General features: G+C 37.9%; 1 protein-coding gene across 2 annotated transcripts in view; it reads left to right on the plus strand.

Moving 5' to 3' along the window:
• The window catches only part of prpf4bb (pre-mRNA processing factor 4Bb), a 69,684-nt gene that overhangs the window by 15,115 nt on the left and 26,781 nt on the right, over nt 1–27,788 (plus strand). The window contains exons 4-9 of one of the 2 annotated variants that reach the window (XM_079806929.1): nt 111–272; nt 22,502–22,607; nt 22,699–22,909; nt 23,069–23,142; nt 23,235–23,325; nt 27,060–27,207. In XM_079806929.1, coding sequence (XP_079663055.1) covers nt 111–272; nt 22,502–22,607; nt 22,699–22,909; nt 23,069–23,142; nt 23,235–23,325; nt 27,060–27,207 — 792 coding nt within the window. The remainder of the gene's footprint in view (nt 1–110; nt 273–22,501; nt 22,608–22,698; nt 22,910–23,068; nt 23,143–23,234; nt 23,326–27,059; nt 27,208–27,788) is intronic. The other variant, XM_079806930.1, reaches the window with a different exon arrangement.

A 27,788-nucleotide genomic window follows, 5' to 3' on the forward strand; every position in this document is an offset into this window, starting at 1 on the left:
GTGAGAAATGCTATCTTGAACTGCAGTTTTTATCTGTGAAACCCAGTCCGATCTGGCTGTACATTATTTACAGTACAGTACATAATTATCTTACTGTTCTGTATTTGCAGGTCTGCTGATAGGGATCGGTTTTGCCGTTCCAGACTACGACGATCCAACTCCAGAGAACGTGAGAGGAGGAGGAGGAGGAGGCGGAGCCGAGACGAAGACAAATTCAAAGGCAGTCTGTCAGAGGGTATGAAAGCAGACCAAGACTCCTCCTCTGAAGAAGTGTGAGTAATGGTACTATTTTCAAGGCTTAAAGGGTAACTTCAGTGATTTAGCATTAAGCTTTGTATTTAAACTGGGTCATTTATGCAGTAGAAATGTGAAATTATTTTTGAATTTGGTGCCTTCAAGACTGAGAAGACAGAAAATGTATTTGTCTCGTGGTTGAAAGACAACAACTCCCAGAATGCACTTGCTTCGCTGCCCTACGAGGCCACTCCGTACATCGTCGTTTTGATCTTCATAGTAATTCAATCTTTTCGTTCAGTTAGAGAATAAACACTACAATTAAAAACTGAACGTGTCTTTTCAATAAAGTGTGAGTGAGCCGAACAAAAGTCACGGCACAGACGCAGCAGTGTCAGATTTCCTCAGCAGTGTCAGATTTCCTTCATCACGAAGAGCTGAGGTAACGTTAAGCGCCAGTCTGGCACGTTTTCAGAACGCATATGGAAGCTAAACTATCACAGGAATTCATTGAAAAGTTGAAACACTCACTTTACTCTGCACCGCGCTCCATTATTATGATTGTCCGTGTGGCCGTCTGTGTCTTACATTCTGTGAGTGAGATCTCTCCCCTATGGGCGGGTTGATAACATTCGGAACAGCTCCATCTAGTGGCTGTAGTTTTAGCCTCTGGCCAAAAAATCCTCCGATGACGCAAATATCGCCATTTTGCGTCATCGGAGGAATTTTTCCAGAAATAAAATGCATAATTCTTTCATCTCAGGGGGATATGAGGGGGGAAAGTACCATAATTTGAATATACTACCGGGTTTCTACTGATACAAAGCCTAATGCTAAATCACTGAATTTACCCTTTAAGCTTACTGGGGTTGTCTGTGTATAGCAATGTCAATTTGTTTGTTGCTGAATAATTTGAATCAAAAACAAAATGAAAAACACAGTTGTAGGGTTGGCAATCAAAAGTCCAAAATTCCAATTCTGGAATCATATACTTAAGCCCTGGAATTAATATAGATTCCACTTATCGATTCCTGTGTATTCATTTTAATGTGGTTTTAAACCATTTAAGCACAAGAAGCAGTGAATGAGAAGTCAATTTGGCACCCGCACGTTTTTTATGGAAGGATATCGCAGACAATTTTCAATTGCGTTTTCAATTTGTGGACGCATAAAATGTGACACAATCCAAACGCTTTTTAAAAAAAAATTTAATCTAATGTAGATTGCGTTGTAGTGTGAGTCTTGAAGCAATTAAATTAATTTCACTGTGTGGTGAAGTTCACTGCAAACATTGCAATGCCGTGTATAAGTAGGCTACAACACGGCCACTACTCAAATGATGTACCACTTAAACAAAGTGCATCCGTCCCTGGTTAATGTCAGTGGCGGTGCATCTTGCTCTCAGTCTCAACCTAGCATCAAGTCGGCGTTAGCACGGACTTGGAGCTGTGATGCACAACGAGCAGAGAAAATTACCTAAGGGATCTGCAAGTTCATTGAGTTGGATATTCTGCCCTTAAGTATTGTTGAGGGCAATGTTTTTCGAGAACTGATACATTTATTGGAACCAGCGTATCAAATTCCATCACGACTTACCATCACCAGACTGGTAGAAACTCACTACGAAGAACGAAAGCAGCAGCTGTTAAAAGAATTGAGCAAAGCTGAGAGAGTTGCTCTAACTACAGACTGCTGGACCGCTTTAACAGCTGAGAGCTACATCACCATAACCTGCCGGCTACATCATTCGCCGCGTTTCCATTACAGATTTGCCCAAAACTTTTGCGATCTTTTCTAAAGGTCGATAAAAAAACATTGCGAAATGACTGCGTTTCCATTAACTGATGTTATGCGACTAAAACATTTTTTTTCTTCTCGTGATAAGTCATTCCAAAAATTATGCTACGTATGTTGTTAGGTTTATGTATATCCCAGCCACCGCGCGGCATTATTTTTAATGGAAAGAGACGTGTGTGTGTGTGTGTGTGTTATCCAAGCATTGATGGCAAGGAAGGCACCTTATACTTGAGCGGCACATATGAGGTGTTATAAAAAAACAATAGAATATAAAATGCCACAATTTATCATGAGTTTAATAAAGAACTCTTGTCTCGTCTTCTGTCCAAACATACCATCATCTGTAAAGAACGATCCACTTTTACGTATGCCAGGTGTGACGTATTGCCACATACAGAGACGAGCGAAAAGTTTGAATCTTCATGGTGATAACCAAAGGTTTTTTTTACCACTTCGTTATTTTGGCTTGGAATTTCGTTTGTTGGAAATATAAACTGAATTTAGAAATGCTTTTGAAATGAAAAACTTTGTGTTTAATAAACAAAATATATTTTTGAAATGAAGACCGCGTTTGGAGTGGAGTGCAAAATAATCTGTTCCCAGAATCCACGGCCTTTGCCGTTATTGTGAGTCTACACAAATACAAGTAGAGAGTTTACTGTTTATTATAATTGTCTTGCACTTATCTGTAGTATGGCTAGACATAATGGAGTATTGTGATTTGTTTCTGCGCTGTCATAAAGGAAAAAATTAGGGCTGGGTAAAAAATATTGATTTCTCGATTTTAATCGATTCTCACTTTTACAAAACAATATCGATTCTTAAATCCCAAGAATCGATTAGTCTATTTTTTTTTAACGAAATTCAAAAACATAAATACCGTTTTGCCGCTGTGGTGTGAGATCGCTCTGCCGCAGCTCAGCTCAAGAGAACCAGCAGCGCGGAGCAAACATGAACGGATCTTCTCTTCCGCCTTAATACCAGTAACAGTGCGAAATAAACACCAATGAGCTTCTGAAAGTGTGTTAAAAGATACAGGACAACTTACCGAAATCCGTATCATGTCACATAGAATAGCTCAATCAGTGTTTCAACCGCAGAAAGATGTAAGTAAAACGGCTTACAAGTAAACAATGTCACGTAATGTCACAGTTACCTCAGAAAAACCATAACCAGTGTCCATAAACTTGTTAGTCAGCTAGAAAAATTTACTCTAGAGAGGAGCATTTTGCTAATTATATGCACCAAATTTCATAGGATATTCATTGTCAATGTTTTTCAATATTTAATAAATCTGGCAAGTTTTTATGACCGCCACCCTTTAAATGTTTATATTTCAAAAAAACTAATTGGAGTAGAATTATGATTATGTAATTGTAAAGTTAATATTATAACTTTATTATTATATAAAAAAACATAATTTAGTGTCATTTAAGTGTTTGTATACAAATCAGTTCATTTTTACCTCCAATATTAGTAGGCTAATGTAGTATCAACTGACTCCCATAGTTTAAAACATTAGTTCAGAAATTAGTTTTCATTGAGAAAATTTTCCATGTATTATACCTGATACATATCCAAAATAATCAATATTGAATTGAATCGAAAATTGAATCGAATCGAAAGCTTGTGAATCGAAATCGAATCGAATTGTGAAATTTGTGTCAATACCCAGCCCTAGAAAAAATCCATCAGAAGGCGCCGACGACTTCGTTGGACAGAGGGTTAAAGAAAACATAGCCTATTTAGTTTCATATAGTTAGGCTATGTTAAAATATTATTTTTTAATTTCATATGTTGATTATGAAAAGTGAGCAGCATGAGTAAACATCAGATGCGCATATGTCTGGGGACATGGATTTTGAGCACTTCATTGAATTGTGTTTTCTATAAAGTCTTTCTTTAAAATTAATTTTGTTTTGTATAAATTGTATTTTAATTTTGATCAATGTTTAATACACTATTTGCCTGTATATTGAATAAATAAGAAGCAAACCAAGATTGTCGGGAATGGGTTGACGTGCGTAACTGGGCTGTTTCTGCGGCCTTTGAGTAGGCTAAGGCTGAAACTATATAGTCTTTCTGTTTTAATACATTTCTTGAATATGTCTTAATTACAGTAGGCCTATAGATAGTTATGATATTTGTGGCTGCACCGGGGTCTGTCATTTAGGGCTGGGACGGTTACCGCATTACCGCGGTCACGTGACACCTACCGTGGGTCTGAGATCGTCACCGACATATCCGCAAAAAAAAAATAAAACATTGGCCTGCACGTGTGCACGTTGTGTCTAATTCCATGGATTAATTGATTCTAATGACATGGATTGTGACTAATGACATGTGTCTTATATGGATTCAAGGTTTTCTAAACAAAACTTCATCAAAAGATGGAGCAAATCCGACCTTTCGCGAGTTGGGGAGCGCAATGTTCCATTATAACATTCAATTTGTATTGACTATTAGGCCTATATGCGAGAGTAGCCTACCTGTGTAATGTCTTGTAGCCTATAATTTGAATTTCATTTTACTAAAGCATACAGGCGCATAAGCAGGACCTCAGTTTTTAATTGCACATGCTTAACACAATTCTCTCACGTGGTTGCGCAGCCGACAATAGCGGGTAGGTAGATAGAAGTCATGAAAGCAGAAAAAGAACGCACCGCCTGGGCCATGGGTTTGTGTCGAACGCTGGTGACCGCTTTCTCCTATAGCTGGCAAAAAAAAACAACGGCTTCAGAAAGAACAAACTGAGCTGGACCTGCCTCAGCACTCCTTAGAAGGCTACTGGTAACTCTTCCAACTCTATTTGGGAAAGATTGACTACACATAAGCTGGGCATGCGAAATTTCATTCAATATAATCAAGAAATAATCTATTGTAGGCAATTAAATATAAATAGGCTATGTGATTCTGAAATTCCAATTTCATTAAAAGGCTATCGAAAAAAATATCCGTCTGGCAGGCTTACAATCACAGTGGTGTGCGACACTTTGTTAAATTAAATAGCCTTTGTTAAATATTTTAACCACTGAGACAAAAGCGTACACGAGATGTATAAATTAAAATAAATATGTAAAAATATGTAATATAAATAATAAGTAATATACAATCATGGTAGTGTGAGCAGCGACACTTTGTTAAATGAAATAGCCTTCGTTAAATAAGGGCACACGAGAGAGCCTATATCTATATATAAATGAATATAAATAACATAAATATAAATAATTATATATACATACATACATACATACAATCACGTAGTGTGCGAATATTTGTTAAATTAGCCTAAATATTCTTCGAACCACTGAGACAAAAGCGCGCACGAGATGTAAATTGTAAATGTAAATTAATAGCCTGAATATGTAAAAATATGTACTATAAAAATATAAATACTATAAATATAAATAATATATTATATGCGCTGGTGTGCGCGAAAGTCGTTAGTTTAAGGGATTGTTTGATGACGACTAATCTGAAAGTAAAAATATGGGAAATAAATAAACATGAACAAATAAATATATATTACTGATCAATACCGATAAATAAAAATGTGTTTGTTTGTCTTTGTTTATGCTGTTCCATCTTCAGATCTCTGTCGTGATCTGATCTGCTCTCTCAGCTAAAAATATGAAGGCTGGGATGTAAACCATAGCCTAGTTTATATTTCTTTTTTTCAGATATCATTTCATTTCTGTTCTAATTGTTCCTGTTCTAAACGTGAAAAAATAAATGCAAAATAAACCTGTTCCTTATTATATTCAATTGCCTGGGCTGGTGTGTGCGTGTGCAGCTGTGCGCAAAAGTCGAGCGGGAGCCGTTTAAAGCGGTTTACCGCTGAACCGCGGGAATTTCTTGCTTTTCAACCGCGGTAAGAAAAAATCCATACCGTCCCAGCCCTACTGTCATTAGCCTACTAGGTTAACCCTATCGAGTCAGCCGTCGCGCCGGCGTGATTGGCTTGCTTTTTTTCTTATCAGTGCCAAAGAGACTCAAATAACTGTTGTTTTTTATAATTCAGGCAAGTGTTATACATTATAATCTGTTAAGTTTCTATTTTTTTTGTGTACAGTCACAATAAAAAACAAAGTGTTTTGCTTTTTGCAAAACAAAGAAAACACACATGATGCGCGATTTGCAGCCTCTCTGTCAAAGACGTTCATTCAGATAGTCTTCAGAAAAGGACCTCTAGCTTAGTGAAAACTTGTCTCACAAACATGAGACATATGTCTAAAGAAACGCTGAAATGTCAGGTTTTAAACAATGTAAACAAAATCGAAAACAAATATTCTGTGTTTATGTAATCTGGTTGAAAAGCGATACATGTTGGTCACCCGCGATCCACTTCATTATCCGCTAATGCGGCCACGCCCACAGATCGTGCGCTCTATTGAGATTAAAATACTGATGAATCCCCGCATCAACACCCACACATCTAGTGAAGCGCTGTAACGTTACTTCAGATACATTGTTTTGAGACGCGTTTGAGCAGTAATCCTGGATTTATTCTCCTCTTGCAAAGCTGGACTCCGCTGCTGATTGTAAGGTCAGTTCATTCTGTTAGCATCTGTGAATATTAAATGCAAAAAGACCATTTAAATATTAATCCTGTTGCAACATTAAATGTCATACACGCAAGACTGTTTAGACAGGATTTATTTGGCTTGTTTTGGACAGATTATAACGTGTTTATTGTAAAAGAGCCTAGTGTCACATCAATAAAGCTTTTATTCGCACATGTCTGCTCAGATGCTATAAATATAGTACAAGTCAAACGTATTTTGCTTCATATTGATGTTTAAATATTATAGCCTAATGGTATGTTTTTAATTTAATATCAGTTTGTCAGAAATTATTCTGGAGTTTTGTTAGAAAGAGAATTGCTTTCTTTAAAGTGAATTTCCTTTTGTATAAATTGTATCTTAATTTTTATTATTTATTTTTTTAGCATGAGACTACTTTTAAAAACAAAAATTTTTTAGAAAAAAATGCTCTTAGTCATTTTTGTCATGTTTCTAGTCAAATATTTAAACATTCTTAAATCAAGATGCATTTACTTGATAAGTACAATTTTCGGCCCCACTTTATTTTAGGTGGCCTTAACTACTATGTACTTATTTTTTGATGCAAGTACAATGTACTTACTCTGTTCAAATTGTATTGCAAAAAACCTTTGCTGATATTGAGGTGGAATACGGGTAAAGTTATGGACAGGTTGTGGTGGTATGGGTAAGTTTAAGGGTAGGGTTAGGTCTAAGGGAAGTGTCAACTGTGTATTTACAAATGTAACTACAGAAATGAATTACAGACGTAATTACATGCAGTATTGTTTTATGTGAATGAGTAGGCTCAATTATTCTCACATCAGTTTGAAGCAAAAACTCAATGAAAATACACCATGGAGTCCGAAGTCTTGTGAACACATATCTATTGTGTGTTTTGAGGCCTTAATTTTAAAACAAATTTTTTAGTTTTTTCAAAAATCATGCATAAATATTTTTCTCTCAAAAATACAAGCATGTACATTAGGGATGGGCGATATGGACTTAAAAATTTATCCCGATATTTTCTAGTATTTATTGCGATAACGATATCAATGACGATAAATGTAGTTTCATTCCCCATGTTTTTGGATACAAGTGAGAACTACATGCATTCTTGAGAGACTCAGAAAAACAAACAATTATCTAAAGTAAAATGTACATGTCATCAAATAGGCTCCTATAATACATAAAAAAAATAAAATAAAAAAAAAATAAAAAAAATAAAAATATATATATATATATATAATTATTTTTTTTATGTGAAATTCCTCACCAGCCTTTTCAGAAATGGAAAAGTTGCAGATATAATTGTCTTCTGTAAAAGTGCAGGTAATGTTTAAATAGTGCAACTGTGCTAAAAAACATCACACAATACAAACAATAATAATTTTGAAATCAATGACAAGTTTAAAATGTAAACCGATTCTGTATTTATTCATACATGGTGCAAACAGTGGTAAAAATAGCAGAGATAGCAAAAGTAATTATCCCAAAAATGTCTTCAGATTACAGAAAGTTTACAATAATTATTTAATGATAGAACTTCAGTAATTTGAGTTAAGATAATAATACCACGAATTCTTCTACTAATAAAAATAAACTGCACTAAGGAATAATGAGCTTCTGGGTTCATGAATATTAATCACGTTGTCAGCGCTCATTTAAACTGATTTGTTGAAATCAAAACACATAGGTGCACACCAGCCAATGAGATTCCCGTTTGTGCATTCGTTTCTTCCTGTTCATGAAAGGCTGAATAATTCCAAATAAACACCATTATTTTACAGGAAAATACAACAAAGGATATTGTTTAATGTAGCACGTCAATTCTGTGTTGTGTAAGACTCTCTCGCTCTCTCTTTGAGTGTGTGTGAAACACTGAGCGCTCTCAGTCGCGCGCCTCACACTAGTGTTTACTGCGCGTCAAATACACTACGCATTCATTGAGATGAACTGAAATACTATGCTTTACCGATCGATTGAGACAGAGCGAATCTCTTAAGCGCTCAGTCCAAGTGCTCAGCGAGTGAAAATACATCTGTATGGTTCAGATTGCCCTCAGGTAGCCCCTCGTTTAGCTATGAACTCTTCCGCCATAGTTGTTTTCGCTCTGCACGTGAGATGCGGATTCAGTGCCGCCGCTCCCATTGCGCTGCGCTTAGGGCACCGAGTGCTGCGGGGGCACCACAAGAAAATCTCTCTACAACCCCCGTTCAGCTATACAAATTGACAGATGCAACCACTGCGGCCATCATAAAGTAATAACGGCCAGCAGCGGCACTATGCGGATGGGTCGCGCTATCAACTAGGCTTTATCGTTATTATCGCGGGAAGACAAATTCTTATCGTGGGGAGAATTTTTACCGGTATATCGCAAACGTTAAGATATCGCCCATCCCTAATGTACATACATGTTGCTTAGATATTATGGTAGACCAGTTTGTGCTGAATACAGTGTAATTACACTTTTGCCATTAATATGTTTATAAGCAACTGAAAAAAACACAAATGTAAGAGCATGTCAACTTCTAAAGGGCCCCAAAATGGCTCAGACTCCAGAGGGTTAAAGTTACGCCACTGCCCTTATTATAAAATATGTCGTTTTAACAACATAAGATCTCGTTATTACTTGAGTGGATAAAATATGTAGGCCTTGTGTGGGAGCAATGTGTGACCGTACCAGGTGACCTGAATGCGAAAAAAGTTTCGCAAAAATTTCCTTTTTCGAATTGCCTGAAAAACCACCTCGTGCGAGCGTAAAAACTTTTTTGCGATATTGAAAGGAAACACGGCTAGTGATGACTGGCAAATGAACTCAGCGGTCCTGTTCACAGAAAGCCTGCCAGTTTTGAGTTACATGTTGACAAAACCTGTCAGATCTAAGTATTATGTTTTTTGTTTAAGTTATTGTTTAACATGATTCTTTTTTATTATTATTATTATTATTTTGGAACAAATGAGGTCTCTGTTTAAGAACGTCGGCTCGCAGCTGCAGGTTCCGCTGCTTTAGAGCACCAAATATGCACGCATATATGTTCGGTTTGCCTAACTGAACTTAGTTTAACTGTCTGCCACAAGTTGATCTTGTAATAAAGGTCTCATCGAGGAAAAACACGCTGTATTTTTGTATTGATTGCATTTTTGAATTATAAAAGTTAAATAATTTTATTCTAAAATATTAATGATTAATCGATAGTCGATCGTTAATTCTCCCGACGATCGACTAAGAAAATGTAATCGAATGCCCATCCCTACTGCCAACCGAAACAAAAAGAAACCAAAAGAAGACTGATCTGGTTGCAAGCAAATTATCGAGAAGAAATTAAGATTAGGGATGCTTATTGACCGTTTAACCGTTTGCCAAACGTAAGAATTTTGACAGATTAATATACTGTTAAATGGTTTAAAATGTTTTTTTTTTTTTTTTTTTTTGCTGCATGGTAAAAGCAAAATATGCAATATAGTCCTACGGTGTGAAGATCAGCTCAATATATATAATATATAATCTTTAAAATAGGCCTATCCTTTTATTGAAACTGGTGCAAAGAAACATTTCACACGCTGGCACTTGCTGTTGCCGCAGAGACCCTTATGATAAATAAATGTGTTGTATTTATGATAATCCGCGCAGATTTCAGTTGATGAAAATAAATAATAAAAGCGCGATAAGTCGCAAAAGACAACTGAATTACTGACAGGATGCTGTGCGTGCGCTCCGTGACCAACACGGACAAGCATAGCGTGCCCAAACGACCAAATAAACACAGAAATATATCAAAATGCCAAGTCGAGTATTCACCTTAACACAGTAGATGTAGGCCTAAGCACTAGGGGTGTCACGATTCTCCAAATCCTTGATTCGATTAAAGGGTAAGAAAAGATTAAAGCTTTGTATTTAAACTGGGTCATTTATCCAGTAGAAATGTGAAATTATTTTTGAATTTGGTGCCTTCTAGACTTAGCCTGGTCTTACCAGACTCTCGTACATTTCATTTGTACATAGAGTCTGGCCACTCTCCATTGACATGCGTTTCTTTCCTTGAAGGCGGGAACTCTGTTGAAGTTTGACTCTTGGCAGATCCAATAGTTTTATTCTGGATCTGCCTAACCAATCGCTAACGTTTGGTCGTGACGTATGTCACGCGCCGTTCGCCTTTGATTCTCACATTAACTGTGCACACCACCTCCGTGTCAGTGATAAAACCTTGTGCATTCGGATTGTGATTTATTCACAGTGGAGAGGAGAGTTTTGTGATCGGAACGCGCTGCTCTCGTGGTGCATATCTCGTGCAATCATAACATGATTGTATATGCTGTAAATAAAATGTCATATGCTTGGTATGATAAGAATAAATGCTGCCGTAAATAACAGCCCAATTCAAATGTTTGCGTGCTTTTCTTCTTTTATTTTTTGAGCGGTGATGAAATATTTTGCTCTTGTAAACACTTGCCAGCATTTAAAGAAATACAAGTCTAGAAATGCATTCAAATTACAGCTCACGCAACCGCACGGTGCTCTGCAGGGGTCTAAAAAGGATATAAACAGTGAATTTTGAAGTGATATATTCTTGATTCGGACAGCAATTACATTACCACACGACCTTGGTGTTTGTCAAAAGCAGTCGGTAATTCAGCCTGGGTTTTTTTCGTGGGTGGTGGGAGACGGCTGTCTGTGTCTTACATTCTGTGCGCGAGATCTCTCCCCTATGGGCCGGTTGATAACAGCTCCATCTAGTGGCTGTAGTCTTTTTCCAGAAATAAAATGCATAATTCTCTCGTCTTAGGGGGATATGAGGGGGGAAAGTACCATAATTTGAATATACTACCGGGTTTCTACTGATACAAAGCCTAATGCTAAATCACTGAAGTTACCCTTTAAATTGAATTCTAATTTCACGATTCGATTCTCGATTTTTACATTTATTTTTTTAAAGCACAGGTTGCTATGCCATTTTTAGACTAGACTTTTATGTAATATAATATCTGACCTTTGTTCGCAATGTACCACACTACATTGTCAAATTTATTTTAGTTAACTTGTATCTAGAGATGCACCGATTGATCGGCCAGGGATCGGCATTGGACGATTTTCTGCATGATTGTTGATTTAGGCCGATCAGTCTCACGTGTCTCTGATTTTGAGCCGATCTGTCTACATGCGGCTGTGAGCACGAGCGCGGCCACGACGTTGACGCTCGCGCTCACAGCCGCATGCAAACATGTCGTTGCCATGGAAGTTTTTTACTGTGAGCAAAGAACACACTAATTATGCCATTCGTAAAACTTGTAAGGTTAAAATAAACCGGGGGGGAACCACCAGGAAAGCGCACAACACAACAAACCTAATTAGACACTTAAAACTCCATCACCCCATGGAACTGCCCAGTTTGAAGAAGGTAGTAAAGGTAAAACGGCTAAAGCTAGCCAGAGCTCAGAGCCAGCCACAGGTCAGCAGCCTCTCCTATCTTTCCTTGGTATAAGCAGCGAAAAGACCAAAGCAATTACGAAGAAAACTATGGAATTCATGGCGCTGGATGACCAGCCGAACGCATAAACGTCACTTCATGAGAATTACCATTTCATTTGAGAAAACTGAACACAGACACTCAAAGCTCTTCACGGCAACCCATCAAAATAAAAGTTTGCTTTAAAAAAATGAAATTGACAAATATATTAGGCTACTGTTGTAGCCTACAGTAGATTTAGCTATGTCTCTATGTAATTATACGTCTCTACTAATAATAATAATTATGCCTAGATGGTTGATTATTTTTCACTTGATAATTTTTTTTATAAACAATGTTTACTTGTAAACAGCATACAGCCTTCAAATGTTTATGTATTATTTACTTATAATGATTATCATCATAAATAATAAACTTAATACATTTTTTAAAAATGGTTAAATAAAAAATATATATAAAAAAACATTTAGATGTGGTACCCAAATTGGTACAGAGTACCATAAAATGTTATGGTATTGGTACCGACTACTTGCATTTTGGTACTGACATCCCTAGTGGCAACATTTATTACCCGATTACTGAACTATTATTTGGAGGAGTATTGTACAATTCAGGTTTGTTCATTCATAGGATCTTTTGACTGTTGTAAGACAAGTAAAAAAGAGAAAAAGGTAAACTTATAATGTTTTGTTTCATAAAGTAACTGATGTTCAGTTATTTATTTCTACTTCTTTCCAGGCACAGGACCCTTATTTTTTGAGAGTTGTTCAAGTACGAGAAGATCCTTTTGTAATGTTTAATAATTTATTTTATAATTAAAATAAAATTTAGCTTTGAAGAAAAAGTGGATTTTTGTTTGTATATGCTGTCAATTATAGTTCTTAGAAAGAAAATCGGAATCGGCAAAAATCAGTATCGGCCGATCTCACTAACAAAAAATCGGAAATCGGAATAGGCCAAGAAAATTGCAATCGGTGCATCTCTATTTATATCTTCAGTCAATTGAAAACTTAAAGGGGTCATAGAATGGTACATGCACTTTTACAAGTTGATTATACGGAAATGTGTGTTGGCAGTGCCTGTACACAACCATCCTATAATGATAAAAATACATCCAGTGTTTTTTTTTAATCTCCTTATATATTTTCCCCTGTCTCAAATCGAGCCGTCTGATCGTGTGACGTTACACGGTGTACGCCCCTCCTAAGATTGTTGATTGACAGCAGCGTTTCAACACAGACCCGCCCTGAGCAAGCTGTCATCAGTCCGCCATTGTTGATACGCTGGAGCAGAATGGCGTCTAAGCGATTGTGGTGTTGTGTTGTTGGGTGTAATAACGAACACAGCAGTCATTTTGATGTTCCTAAATCCGAACCGCTGAAGACCCAGTGGCTGCAGTGCTGAGTTTTGTTTTAGAAGGGAATATTCCCCACGATCAACGTCAATGTTTGCGCGAATCATTTCTCAGCAGACTGCTTTATAAACGAGCGTCAGTATAAAGCAGGTTTTGCTAATAAGCTGCTCTTGAAAAAAGGATCGTGTTCCTGCTGCACCTCAGGAAGATGTGAGTGTAACGTTTTATTAACCTTTATATTAATCTTTGCAAATCGCTTGCACGCTTCACGATGAATGAGGCTAAAGTTTACAGGGTAAGTTACATTACGGCATGCTTTCTGTGTATGACGTTCTCAATATAATTCATAATCCCACGTTTATAATGAACAACGAGTTATGTTTGTTATTACAAACTGTGTAAGTTACTCGGGTGATAAAGTTGGTAACACTACACTAAGCTTACTTTTGTACATGGTTTATAACGGTGTCTGTTACTGATTAAGAAGTAATGTAAAAAAAAAAAATCTTATAACATAACATCAATCTGTCAATGAACTAACACATCAGTAAACACATAGCGACTACGCTACTCTGCCAGTACAAAGATAGATCAAAGTGACATGACGTTAACCAACCATTCAGAAACGTTCGTCATCTGTTCCTGGTCCGACTCCGGTTCAAAATGATAAGGTTGCTCAGATGTGTCCTCAGAGACTCCCGTTGCCATTATTTCTCGAAAATATACCCTCAAATGTTGTCAAGGCAACACTCCACGTGTGTTGTGGTGTTGTGTCGGGTCGAACCGAACGCCCCACAGAGCAGAGGGGGCGGGGTGAGCAAAGCTCATTATCATTTAAAGTCACATACACTGAAATGACTTGCTGAAAACTAAGCTGGTTTTGACCAGGTAAAATTAGTGTTTTCTTACAATACTAATGAGAATTTTTAATTAAAGTATATTACAAACTTTTCATTTAGACACTAAAGAATCATATTAACTTGTACAAAAATGTCATTCTATGACCCCTTTAAGCAAAATAACCTGACATCATTTTCACAGAATGACATTCAAGTTCACAACAAAACAAAAAAAAGCAATAAAACAGCCATGTTCATAGTCTAATCTGAACAATTAAGTGTCTTAACAAACTATTTCCGAACAGTTGAACATATACCATACTGATAACTGCTTTTTATCCCCTGAGAATGATTACTGTATTTTTTAATTCTTTCATGTTCTTGCTAAAGACAGATATGTTGTTTAGAGCTGCTCTTTGAGTTGTCAAACATTTTTTTTTATAAAAGAACAAGACAAGACAACTCTAACAATTTTGCAGTTTCAGGTTCTTCTTAAAGAGGAATATGGAAAGAGAACTGCTAAAATACTGTAGTCAAGGCAACTAAATGTGTGCTGATCAGATCTTCCATAACTTTCTCCTTTAAATTATTGTACATGGAGGGAATCACCGAAGCTGTGATATGCGTTCTACTTGGGATTTCGTAGCGTGGTTCTAGCACTCGGGAGAACTCTAGAACTCGGACATCTTTAGGTTTCAGCGCCATAGAGATGCATTGGAAAATCCAAAGTTCTCAGCGGTTTGATGGTGTTTATGCTACAAAAATGGCAAAACGATGTGCCTGGGGTACTGCAACACTGATTCCAGGTATCCTTAGAGGATTTTCTGGTGGTCACACTCTCATTAGGTTACGATTAAGTTAGTGATTCCCTGCTAACATAATAACTAACTGTTCTCACATCATGTAACGTTAACAGTGTAGGTCAAAAACACATAAACGAAGGTCTACATTTCAGTAACTTACCTCTCCATATTAAACTGGTTAAATGTACATTAATTTAATCTTACCCTGCGGTACATGAACAGTGTTGATGTACATTGTAGCGATCGTGACGACCGTAACACGAGGCTTCTCCCGTTTACATTGTGATCTGTAAATCCTAGCTTCCAAATGAATCTCCCACATTTATTTTAAAATCTTTTATATATTTAAGTCCCACTTGAATGCTCCTCGACGAGAGGTGGTCCTTCAGTGCCACAGAATTTTTGTATATATTTTTTATATTTCTGTGAGTTTAGATATATTTAAAGGTCTACATTATCTGTCTTACTAAGGAGGACTCCTATTTTTATGGGTATTATAATCTACGGGTGGTGAAAGGGAGAGCTCGCACTCGCAGTTTCTCGGAGTTGTTTTCAGATAAAAAGTTTACAGTTTATTAGCACCCCTGAAAAGGCATACGAGGTGTTTCTCAATGTCAAGGATCCTTCCTCTGCAGGACTGATCCTTCCAAGTCACTTCCTTCAGAGGCTAGGCGAGGCTCCTCTTAAGCATTCGGAAAACAGGCAAATGGAACAGGCTAGCAAGTGCACGTCAGCCTCATTACGTCAGTGAAAAGGTCCGTTAGCGTCCGTTATCAATAACGTCATTTGTATACGGTTGTAATTTGTACTGGCATTTTCAAGTTAAACTTTACTTATATTTACTACGGTTATAACAAATGTTTGGTAACGTAAATACTTATACTTGAAAGCATTGCCCCGTTAACGCTCCGACTCTGCCAACGTCCGATAATTTGTATTTTTTGAACAAGATAGCAAAGCTGCGCGCATAGGATTGTGGGTGATTTGAGAACGCTAAGTGCGCGAAGTCTACTCGTATGCATCCTTTCCTGTATATGGCATATTTTTCGAACGAAGGACTCAGACCTTGGTTGAAATTCCGAGGATCCTCGACATTGGAACAGTCCTTCGACGGACGTCGATGACGTAGCATCCTCAGAATTCTGGCTTCCGAGGATCCTTCCTTGACATTGAGAAACGCCTACGGTCTGTATATGTTTGTTTACTGTTAGTAACGTTAGTAACGTAACGTTGTTAGTTGAGTGTTTTTGTATAATTTGCTGTGTATGTTAATGATAATGCAACGGAGAGAGAGCGTTTGTGAATGAGACGTTAATGCGCACTTCTGCTTTGTTTGTTCAACTCTTACAGTGATTTTTTTTGTGAAAAACGATGTAATAAACTTCATAAACCATCAGTAAAGTTTGGCCATCATTCAGACAGGGTCCGCTACATTCTGTGTCCAAAAACAACTTGGGATAAGGTGTTCACACTGACAGCTGTCATTGTAAGACTGTTAGCAACGCCGTTGGTTTGTCCGAGTTAGCAACAGTATCTAAGGGGGGCGGGGCTTACCGATAGGTCAATTGCATTTGCACGCAAGTGTTGTCAACATAACTTGCTGGAAATCCAAAATACTTCCACACCGGCGACTTCAGTGAAAGAGGAGGAGGTTCAAGTTCTGTCGATGGGTCTCCTGCATCTGCAGTTGCAATGCTATCTTTTGAGTGGCTGTACCTAAGTTAGAAGAGGTTGACTCGCAGCACTTAAACACGTGTGTTTTTTTCCGGCGTGGCAGCATCGACGATTCCATTTTTTAATTCGAAGTTCAAGATTGTGACTTAATTTCGGTCGATTTCAATTTAAAATCGAAATCGTGACACCCTTACTAAGCACTGTGTGCGTTCACACACACAAATTTATAACTTGACCTCACAGTGAAAGCCCTGCACAATTAATTTCATGTTTCAACTTATTTATTGTTTGCTGCATATTTGTTGGTTTTTAGTTATACTACTGTTGAAATTGTATTGGAATAAATAATAATTTTATATAATTTTTACTGTGGCTCTTTTGGAAAAAGGCTTTAACCAAAAATGAAAAATGGCTCTTTGGTCCAAAAAGGTTCCCGACCCCTGGCTTAAATGAACAAATAGTTTATTCGGGGACAGCCTTTGCTTCTCATATCACTTCACATATTGTCTAGCCAGCATGTCACAAAGGGAATTCTGGGTTGAGCGAGCGGAATGAGCGAGCGAATAAACTGCTTTTTTTTATTTGACGAAAAAAATTATTCTGACGGAAAAAAAAAGAAACGATGCCGGTTTAAGATTAAAACGGATTCGGTGTGTTTTCGTTTTGTCATCTTAATGTATTCATTATTTAGGCTAAGAGAGCAATATTTAGTGTTTATTTAGGCTATTTTATGCTTTTTATTTATATTATTTTATTCGTTTTTTTCTCTGTCAGAAACGCTGCAGGTGCGTGAAAATTTGATAATGTGTGAATCCAGGTTCTGTTGTTGAGCTGTATGCTGCTGTTTGCACGTTAAAATAAACCAGTGAATTTTTTTTATTTTTAACGGGCCACAGACACTCGCCAATTGTATTTTTATTTAATGCCAGTTTAATATTATAATATTAGGCTATTAACAGTTAATATAATGAGAGGCGTTTGTCAGCCGGGAAACTTCAACATATTGATCATCCCTAATGAAGATACATCGGTAACCGAAAGCAGCATGTGTATGTCTGAAAATGTTTTAAATAAATATACAAATATAGTTAAATGAATATGACTACATATGATGAAGAAAAATATATAATGACAATCATGAAGTGAATAAAATGCTACAACTAAACAGAAAATCAGATCATCCTCCTACGAAACGAACATGATCTGCGATTGAATGTCACTAATGTAATTATTTTCTTTTTTGATCCCTTGGATCTTGAGCACAGAATCATATGGACAACACACCACTCACATCATGGCAAGTTTCTATAGATTCTCTGATTTTAACTCATGATAATTTACTGTGTCAGCTATATGACGATATCTGTCTGATACAAAGCCTACCGAATGCAGTCATGTCAGTTTTCTTATTTGCTGTTTTTTTCTGGTTGCCAGGTGAACATACAATCAGTTCTGCATTTTAACTTTGTTTGAACTAAAGAGTTTTAACTTTGGTTTTTATTACAAAAATAGCCAAATCCCCCGTTTTCCACCACTTGAGGGCATGGCCTACTTTCAGACTACATCAATAAACCCCGCCCTCAAGCCTGATTGACAGTTGACTGTGTTAGACATTGGAAATGCAAGTGCAAAGGGGATTGCGATTCCATTTGAATTTAGTGCAGGTTGTGGCAGGACACGGAGGAAATGAAATAGCAAATAGGTGATTTTCTATTGCTATTCCAAAATGGCAGGGTCATAACTTGGAAGACATAGAAAAGCAAAGTCTGTTTGCAATTGCATTTCTAATTTGAAATTAGTCGTTGTGCGTTCGCCTAAACGAAAATTAGGGCTGAACGATTAATTGCATTTGCGATAATATCGCGATATGGTAAAACGCGATTTCCTAACCGCCAATGCTGCGATTACAGTCTGGTCATGTGACACGCGAGAGTAAAGTCTGCAGAAGAAGCATCAACTTGGCACGTTACACATATCATATGCCTGGCCTAAAAGAAAAAAAAACTGTGTTTAATCTATCTAATATTGTGTTGTTCATACTATAGGCTACAATAGAGGTGGGAGACCCATAAAATAATATTCCATAACGTTCGGAAAGGTTGAAGCGAATTGCAATGACATTCGCAGGCTTCATTGCACAGTTGTGAGAAACTTTGCTTGATGTCACGCTTACAGTGTGTGTTCTCGCCCGCCGGTATTTTCCCTACAAATGCTCAACGAAGGCTTCATTTATGTCGTTTAGAGTGCAGTGCGCGTACATATTAAAAATAAGAAACTCACTGACAGAAGGCTTTCCGTATCAAATGCTTGCGCCACGCTTTGTGAAGAGTGCTCGCGCTTTGTGAAGTGCTCGCGCACGTGTCTGTGTGCGTCTCAAAATGCTTTTATGACAAAATTAAAGTAAACACCGTCAGTAATGTCTTAATGAATTAAGCAGACACGACAAACCACATCTTATATTTCAAGAGATCTGTGCATTAGTATGAGTGCGGATCTCCCGCTGTCTATGATGTCATCATTAATAATCAAGCAACAGTAAAGCGGAGCGAGAGAAAAATCACTCACAGTTCTTAAATACTGAAAGCACGCTTTGATCATTGCTTGTAATGTTTTTTTGTTCGTCTTTATGATTTACTTTCTTTTATGTTTTGCAGCTATATTAGTTTATATATTTAAAATTATTAACATGCAACTGTTTTAATTAAAATGTTATAATGTGTAGTTATTTATTTTAAAAAGCACTTATAATCACATATAATAAAGATTTTAAGTTTTTAATAAATTAATAAGAATAATTATTAAGGAAAAAGTTCAGGAACTGTTTTGGAATCGGATCACTCCAGAATCGGAATCGGATCGTGAGGTGCCAAAAGATTTCCACCATTACAATACAATGATGTATTGTCGAATAATACAGAAGATAAAGAGTTTAAAAAATAATCACATATTAAATCGCAGTCGCAATATTGGTTAAAAAAATCGCAATTAGATTTTTTTTCCAAAATCGTTCAGCCCTAACGAAAATGCAAATGGAAATGCGCGATTTGCAATTGCGTTTGGATTGTCACATTTTATGCGTCCACAAATGAAAACTAAAATACAATTTGCAATTCCTTTTGAAAATTGTCCACGATACCCTTCCATAGTTTTTCGTGCTGGGCACATCCAGAGCCCCCACAAAAAGCCTCTCATATAGTGCACAATACTGAATGGCGTTCTCTTTCGTATCTTCTTGCGCTTGAATGGACAAATACACACAAAATTAAGTCAAAATATCCTCATAAACACATTTGGATATGTCTCAAGTGAACGTAAACAGTTGAGAAAGAAAGCACACGTGTAACAGTAATAAACCGGCTGTCATTATTGTTAATCAAAGAACAAAAGAAAAAGAAATCACTCACTGATCTTGACTGAGAACTGTTAAAGTTACAAAACTTTTGTAACTTTAACATTAATATACATAGGGCAAAAAAGTATTTAGTCAGCCACCACTTAAAAAGATGAGAGAGGCCTGTAATTTTCGTTGTACTTTAGTAGACCTACAACACTGAGACAGAATGAGAAGAAAAAAATCCAGAAAATCGCATTCTGATTTTTAAACGGTTTATTTGCAAAAAATTGTGGTGGAAAATAAGTATTTGGTCACCTACAAAAAAGCAAGATTTCTGGCCCTCACAGACCTGTAACTTCGTCTTTAAGAGGCTCCTCTGTCCTCCACTCATTACCTGTATTAATGGCACCTGTTTGAACTCGTTATCAGTATAAAAGACACCTGTCCGCAACCTCAAACAGTCAGACTCCAAACTCCACTATGGCCAAGACCAAAGAGCTGTCAAAGGACATCAGAAACAAAATTGTAGACCTGCACCAGGCTGGGAAGACTGAATCTGCAATAGGTAAGCAGCTTGGTGTGAAGAAATCAACTGTGGGAGCAATTATTAGAAAATGGAAGACATACAAGACCACTAATAATCTCCCTCGATCTGGGGCTCCATGCAAATCTCACCCCATGGGGTCAAAATGATCACAAGAACAGTGAGCAAAAATCCCAGAACCACACGGGGGACCTAGTGAATGACCTGCAGAGACCTGGGACCAAAGTAACAGGCTACCATCAGTAACACACTACGCCGCCAGGGACCCAAATCCTGCAGTGCCAGACGTGTCCCCCTACTTAAGCCAGCACATGTCCGGGCGGTTCTGAAGTTTGCCAGAGAGCATTTGGATGATCTAGAAAAGGATTGGGAGAATGTCGTATGGTCAGATGAAACCAAAATAGAACTTTTTGGTAAAAACTCAACTTGTTGTGTTTGGAGAAGAAAGAATGCTGAGTTCCATCCAAAGAACACCATACTTACTGTGAAGCATGGGGGTGGAAACATCATGCTTTGGGGCTGTTTTTCTGCAAGGGGACCAGGACGACTGATCCGTGTAAAGGAAAGAATGAATGGGGCCATGTATCGTGAGATTTTGAGTAAAAACCTCCTTCCATCAGCAAGGGGATTGAAGATGAAACGTGGCTGGGTCTTTCAGCATGACTGATCCCAAACACACCGCCCGGGCAACGAAGGAGTGGCTTCGTAAGAAGCATTTCAAGGTCCTGGAGTGGCCTAGCCAGTCTCCAGATCTCAACCCCATAGAAAATCTTTGGAGGGAGTTGAAAATCCGTGTTGCCCAGCGACAGCCCCAAAACATCACTGCTCTATAGGAGATCTGCATGGAGGAATGGGCCAAACTACAAAATAACTGCAAATAAATTCTTAAAAAATCAGACAATGTGATTTTCTGGATTTTTTTTCCTCATTCTGTCTCTCATAGTTGAAGTGTACCTATGATGAAAATTACAGGCCTCTCTCATCTAGGGATGAAACGGTATGGAAATTTAACATCACGATTATAGTGACCCAAATTATCACGGTTATCAATATTATCACGGTTTTGTTCAAACGAGATGAAAGTGTTCATAAAGAACAGATGCACACACTTTTCAACAAGTTTTATATTTGAAATTCAACAAACAACAAATAACTAAAGCAGCTCTATGCACTTTAAGCTAGATTTTGTGGGATTTCCTTACTTAATGGCCGTCGTCAATAGCAAAACAACGCATAAATAATAATAATTTGTCGTAAATATAATCTCTAATATTATCTCTGTAAATATATTCTCAAACAATATTCTCATCAGTGTTCAGCTATGATGCATTTAAATCTAGCATATTTTGTGTTAGAGCCCAAACAGTATCCTAGTGAAATAATGCATATCCATATTTCCATTGATTTGACAGTTTATTTTATTAAATATCAAATGTGTGCATCATACCTGACACCTAGATGATCACTTTACAGTCAGTTTTATGACTGTCATTCTCTTTAAATGCTATTGAAGTTTGAAACGTGTATAACGTTACCAATGTTGTGTGTAACTTTATGGACGGTCATATCAGATGCGCTGTGGTTCTGCTGTGTTTTTTTAATCTGCTGAAATAGAACAAAAACAGTCAACCACTGTATGATGAGTGAATCTCCTGCGTACAGCACACGTTTATCTCTGCTTTAAGTTGTAAAATTTCACAATATCACTGTTTTTACATGTATTCTATTCTATTTAAAATGCATAATTTGTAACAGAAGAGTAGTAGTAGTGAATGTTTAATACCAAGTATTTTTCTGTAGTATTAATTCTGATGGTTATTTAATACAGCTGAGGACATGTTTCCTCAGAAGTGGTAAGCAGTGCTCTACACTGTCACCGAGTCATCTGATTTACATGGTAATGTTTGTTTAAGTTGCCTTGATGGAAATATGTTTAGGATGGAAGATTTTGATGCAGAAGAGGAGGATGAAGAGGCTCTGATTGAGCAGCGACGACAACAGCGGCTTGCAATCGTACAGGTAACACAATACAACAGTCATCCTGAGGCACATTAACTTCCTTCTGTTAAGAGATGTGATTTGATTATAAAACCGTTCTGTTTTGATATAGAAATATAAAGCAGTAAATGAGGACAGTAATATGGGCTCCATGGCATCAGAGCCCAGCAGTCCTCAGAGTAGCACCCGCAGTCGTTCACCCTCCCCTGATGACATCCTGGAACGGGTAGCAGCCGACGTGAAGGAATATGAGCGGGAGAATGTAAATACTTTTGAGGCCAACATCAAGGCTAAGCATAACCTCATCGCTCAGGAGAAAGAAGGTAGCGTACTCTGGTGGAAAATGCATTAGCAGGGTTCTTGGTTGAAATGTTTTCATGAAATGTAGGGACGATTTTTAATCTGGGTGGTCTTTCTCATAATGATACAAAGAATCTATAATCTAATGAATGACTAACTATGTCTTATTGTCTTTTATACAGGAGCCAACCCAAAGAAGCCCTCAGCGCCTGACATGTTCACTGAGTCAGATGACATGTTTGCTGCAGATTTTGATGCAAGTTTATTTGGTTTTTCTGCAGGCCTGAGATTAAAGTTACCAGTTGGTTACTTTGAGCGATCTGACTTCTGTGTCTCTCCCATCCACAGAGTGCCAGACTCAGGGCTGCAGGCATTGGTAAAGACTTTAAGGAGAACCCCAACCTCAGGGACAACTGGACTGATGCAGAAGGATACTATCGTAAGCCTTCTTTAAGTCTTTAAAGGGGTGGTAAACCACTATTTCACTATTCTAACTTTAGCTAGCGTGTAATGTTGCTGCTTGAGTATAAACAACATCTGCAAAGTTACAACGTTCAAAATTTAAAGCAAAGGGAGATATTTGCTTTTAAAGAAATCAATTTCTAAGGACAATAGCAAACGGCCGGTAGGCGACTACAGACATTCCTCCAGGGTTGCTGACATCACCAGCCCCAATATTTACATAAACCCCTCCTCCGAGAATATTAAATAAGGGGGGGCAAGGCCATTTTGTATCGCTGCATTGTTGTGGTTAGTAGGCTGGAGTGGTGTTGCTGCCATGCCAACGAAACGCTGTTATTTTCATCCGGATTGTTTCATTCCGGTCGGAGGAGAAGACTGGAAAATGTGACATAATGGACAATATTCGTCTGTATTTGCAATTCACGAGCCGCGGTTCAGCTGCACGAGACAAACACTGCCAGTGTGTGGATGCACGACGGGTGCGCGCGGCTCCCGCTGCACATTTTACGGAGGAAAGCTTCCACAATCTTCGCGAGTTCAATGCAGGATTTGCACAACGGCTTGTCCTGAAAGATGGATTTAAAAACAGAAGCTGTTTACGGGCCACAACCTGTAAGTATGATTTATTTTTCGTCGATCTGTTTTCCTGTAATAGTTAGTATTGTTAATTGTACTTTGTAGCAAGGAAGTAAACGGATGACAACGCTGTTCTGCAAACCAGTCTGTTAAATGCTCATTCATACTTAACGTTATCCGACGAACACCTAACGTTACAAACACCTAATGTTAAAATGTCAACAGCGAACTTGGCATTAGTGTAAATTATTCTTTGATTTGAGCTTTTATGTATTGTTTATCTACAGGCATGCTAAACATGGTTCTGTGTGTGATTTGGCTATTAGTAAAGCCAATGTTTAGTTTTCGTTTTGGGTTAATAGTTCTTAATATTTGGTTAATATTTGGCTATAATCGTTCTAAAAGTACAAAAGTAACAGTGCCATTCAATAGCGATCACTATAGATTAGGGCTGCAACGACGCGATGCGTGAAATGCGTCGACGCGTTGGCGGCACATTATTTACGTTCTAGAATAGAACAGAAGATCTAGAATAATGGCAGCTTCTGCTCCCGGGCATAGTGAAAATGATAATTTATCATATAAAGCCAGGCCGTGACATTCAAAAGTGTGGGAGTACTTTAAACAGAAGCCGAAAAAAACTGTGCTTTGTTCGCTCTGTAACGCCGGTTTCACACTGCGCGCGGTGGCAGAGCAGGAGCTGTGCGCGTGGAGAGCGGGAGCTTTCACACTGCCAGTCAGTGTTGCCAAGTCCGCGTTTTTTCCTCGGAATTGGGCTACTTCTGCACTGTTGCCGCGGGCTGAAGCGATCCCAATTATGTGATATTTATCCCCGGAAATGAGAATTTTAGCAGGCAGCCCTGCAAAAAAACCCCACATATTTAACCCCCCGAACGCGATGTTTACCGGAGAACCTCCCTGAAACGCGATTGGGCTTGTTTTGGGCTAGTTTTGAGTAAAGAATGGGTGGGTTTTGTTGTGAAAACCTGGCAACCCTGCTGCCAGTGTTCGTCTCGCTGAACCGTGGCGCGTGTATTGCAACAGGCGGTCACATTTTCCGGTGTTCTTCTCCGACCCCAGTACGTCTCGTGCTTTTATTTATTATGGGCTGCATATATCTGCTGTAAATGCGACCTGGTTCCCCACTGTCCCAAACACATATGCATAATAACATGCTGTATATAGGTAGTTTACATGATTAAAGTAACATTAAAGTTAAGATATGCCTCTAGCTTTAATCATTTAAATATGTCTTTGAAATTTGGGCAAAAACTTCTGGCAGCTTTAGTCGTTGTTTATGCACATGTATATCTTCAAAATAGACGACTAGCAGTGATGCGCGGGTCAATGTATAAACAACCCGCACCCGACCGACGTTTTCAACTAACCCGCCCGCAACTCGGACCGCAAAAAAAAAGAAGAAAATATTGTACCCGACCCGCTTCCTGACCCGCATTTTTTAAAAGTAGTAAATGCTCATCGTAGCTCATTGGGCCATTGAGAAAATGTTTCAGGCCCTGGCGTGGTGCGCTCAGAGGTGCAGCAGCGAGAGCAGGAAGTTCTTGAGGCGGCCCATCATTTTCCATTTCAGCTCCAGATGCATATTATTGATGAACGCGATGTTTATGTTTCGACCCGGCTTGAAGAATTCATCAGCCCACATTTGGAAAACATTTGGAAAAGTGTGAAAGCCCTTAGGAGCGCAAACTGTTATTTTTCTGAATGCTGTATGATATAGCCTAGTGTTATGTAATACAGGCTTGATTTATTCATTTATTTCGTTAAATTTTCTTAACAATTAAGATGCTGCATGTGTTTATCCAGTCTAATCGAAGTGTGCGTCTCTCCCCCGACTTTCCCAACAAAAATCCCGCCCCCTCTCAGAAAATACATAAAACTGACTTTAAATGCGTTTAAAAGTAGCCTATTAAAATGGTACAATGGCATTGCTCAGTTCAACGTTTTGGGAAATCGGGCATTTTGTCCCGCGTCAGCATTTATTCAAAAGTTAATAACGCTCAACATTCAAAAGGTAAATAAGGATTTATTGACGATCCGACCGACCGTGACCCGAATATCATTAAAAATATTTTTGGATGACTCGTAACCGCGGGTGGCCGCGGGCACCCGCTCATTTTGGATCAACCCGCGCATCACTGACGACTAGTTATACATTAACACTCTGCTGAAAGCTCCTGTATGTGAACCTTTTGCAGATAAATACAAGTGCATTTTCGTTTACTATTGACACAAATCAATAAGTAAATCATACTCAACTACTATAGTAAACAACTTTTCCTAATTAGGCCTACTCTGTATACATTTTATGATGAATAGTATCATTATACATGATGTTTAAAATGCTTCTTGTGTCCATATATTTCATTATGAAATGGCATACTATGTACACTACCCTTCCTGAAATACAATTAATATTGTCATCATTCATTGATTTCATGTTAAAATAATATACAAATTCACTACCCTCTTTGAAATACAATAATCAGTAAAAAAGAATCATAAAATGAATCCGAAAAAATGATCGTTAGATTGTTCGACTAATCGAAAAATATAATAATAAGATTAGTCGACAGAAAAAATAATCGTTAGTTGCAGCTCTACTATAGATCCGCAGTCTTTACTCTTGAGGACTGAACAGGTTGAACAGGTTCTGCTCGATCATCTTCACTAAAATGTTCTGGGTCTGATTCGGGCTCAGATTGGTATGGTTTTATTGATGCCATTGTTTCTAATACTACCCAAAGCACAGTCTACCGGTAAAGGTAAGGGGCGTGACGTTTCCGATAAATGTGCACTGCGGTTAGCGAATAACAACACACTGGGCCAGCTAACCAATCTGAGCCCATTGCGTATTTTTGAGGGACTGGCTTCATACAACCCGGAAACCATCTGACCGTTTTTACAAGGAGGGGCAGAGCAGTGTAGAATAAAGGTCAAATATATGAAAAATAATGCAATTTTTTAAAAACGAAGCATGAACACGTTACAGTGCACCCCATAAACACAAACAAGCCTTCAAAAGAATGTGTTTTACCACCCCTTTATATCCTTGCTTCTTTTCCAAAATAAATCTATTTTAAATGCAAGAATGAATAATTAAAAAAAACTTTTTAGGTGTGAATATCGGTGAGATACTGGAAAAGCGTTATGATGTGTATGGGTACACTGGACAGGGTGTGTTCAGTAATGTGGTCAGAGCTAGAGACACTGCCCGAGCTGGCCAGGAGGTGGCAGTCAAGATCATCCGAAACAATGAGCTCATGTAAGTATCCTATTAATTACCATCTCTGTGACTTTACTTTTTTGTTATTGTATATTTTAACTAGGGCTGTTGATTTAACACGTTAATTTGAACCCCGCATCCCGCCCTGACCTAGACCTGTATGTCATCTTACATTCAATCTAGTTTAGTTACGAACATGATGCAGGGCAATGACTGAATGCATGATGAAACCTATTAGAATGCAGTTAAAATGCCACACAAATTCAAGATATGAGGGATTTTGTTTTGTCTTCTATAGGGTTGGGTACCTATATGACCAGTACCAGACCAAATCAGAACATAGATTTCAGTGCCTCATTTCGGTGCCACTTAACCCTTTGGCGTGTGCGATCCATTGGTACGATTACACCATTGTAATTAGAACGTTCAGTGCATCACATGACAGCCCTCTACAATGCGAGTAAATCTTCACTCTGGGTGACTAAACAATATCTATCATTAGCCATTGGCTAATAAATGCTTAGATTTTACCCGCCAGTGCGTGTCTAAGAGGCTAAGAATACGTTTAGCATAGATATATTTTCACTCGCTGAACACTTTTGCTCTGTCAAGCGATCTGT

Source organism: Gobio gobio (genome assembly GCF_949357685.1).
Source record: "Gobio gobio genome assembly, chromosome: 23".
In the NCBI taxonomy this organism is placed as follows: Eukaryota; Metazoa; Chordata; class Actinopteri; order Cypriniformes; family Gobionidae; genus Gobio; species Gobio gobio.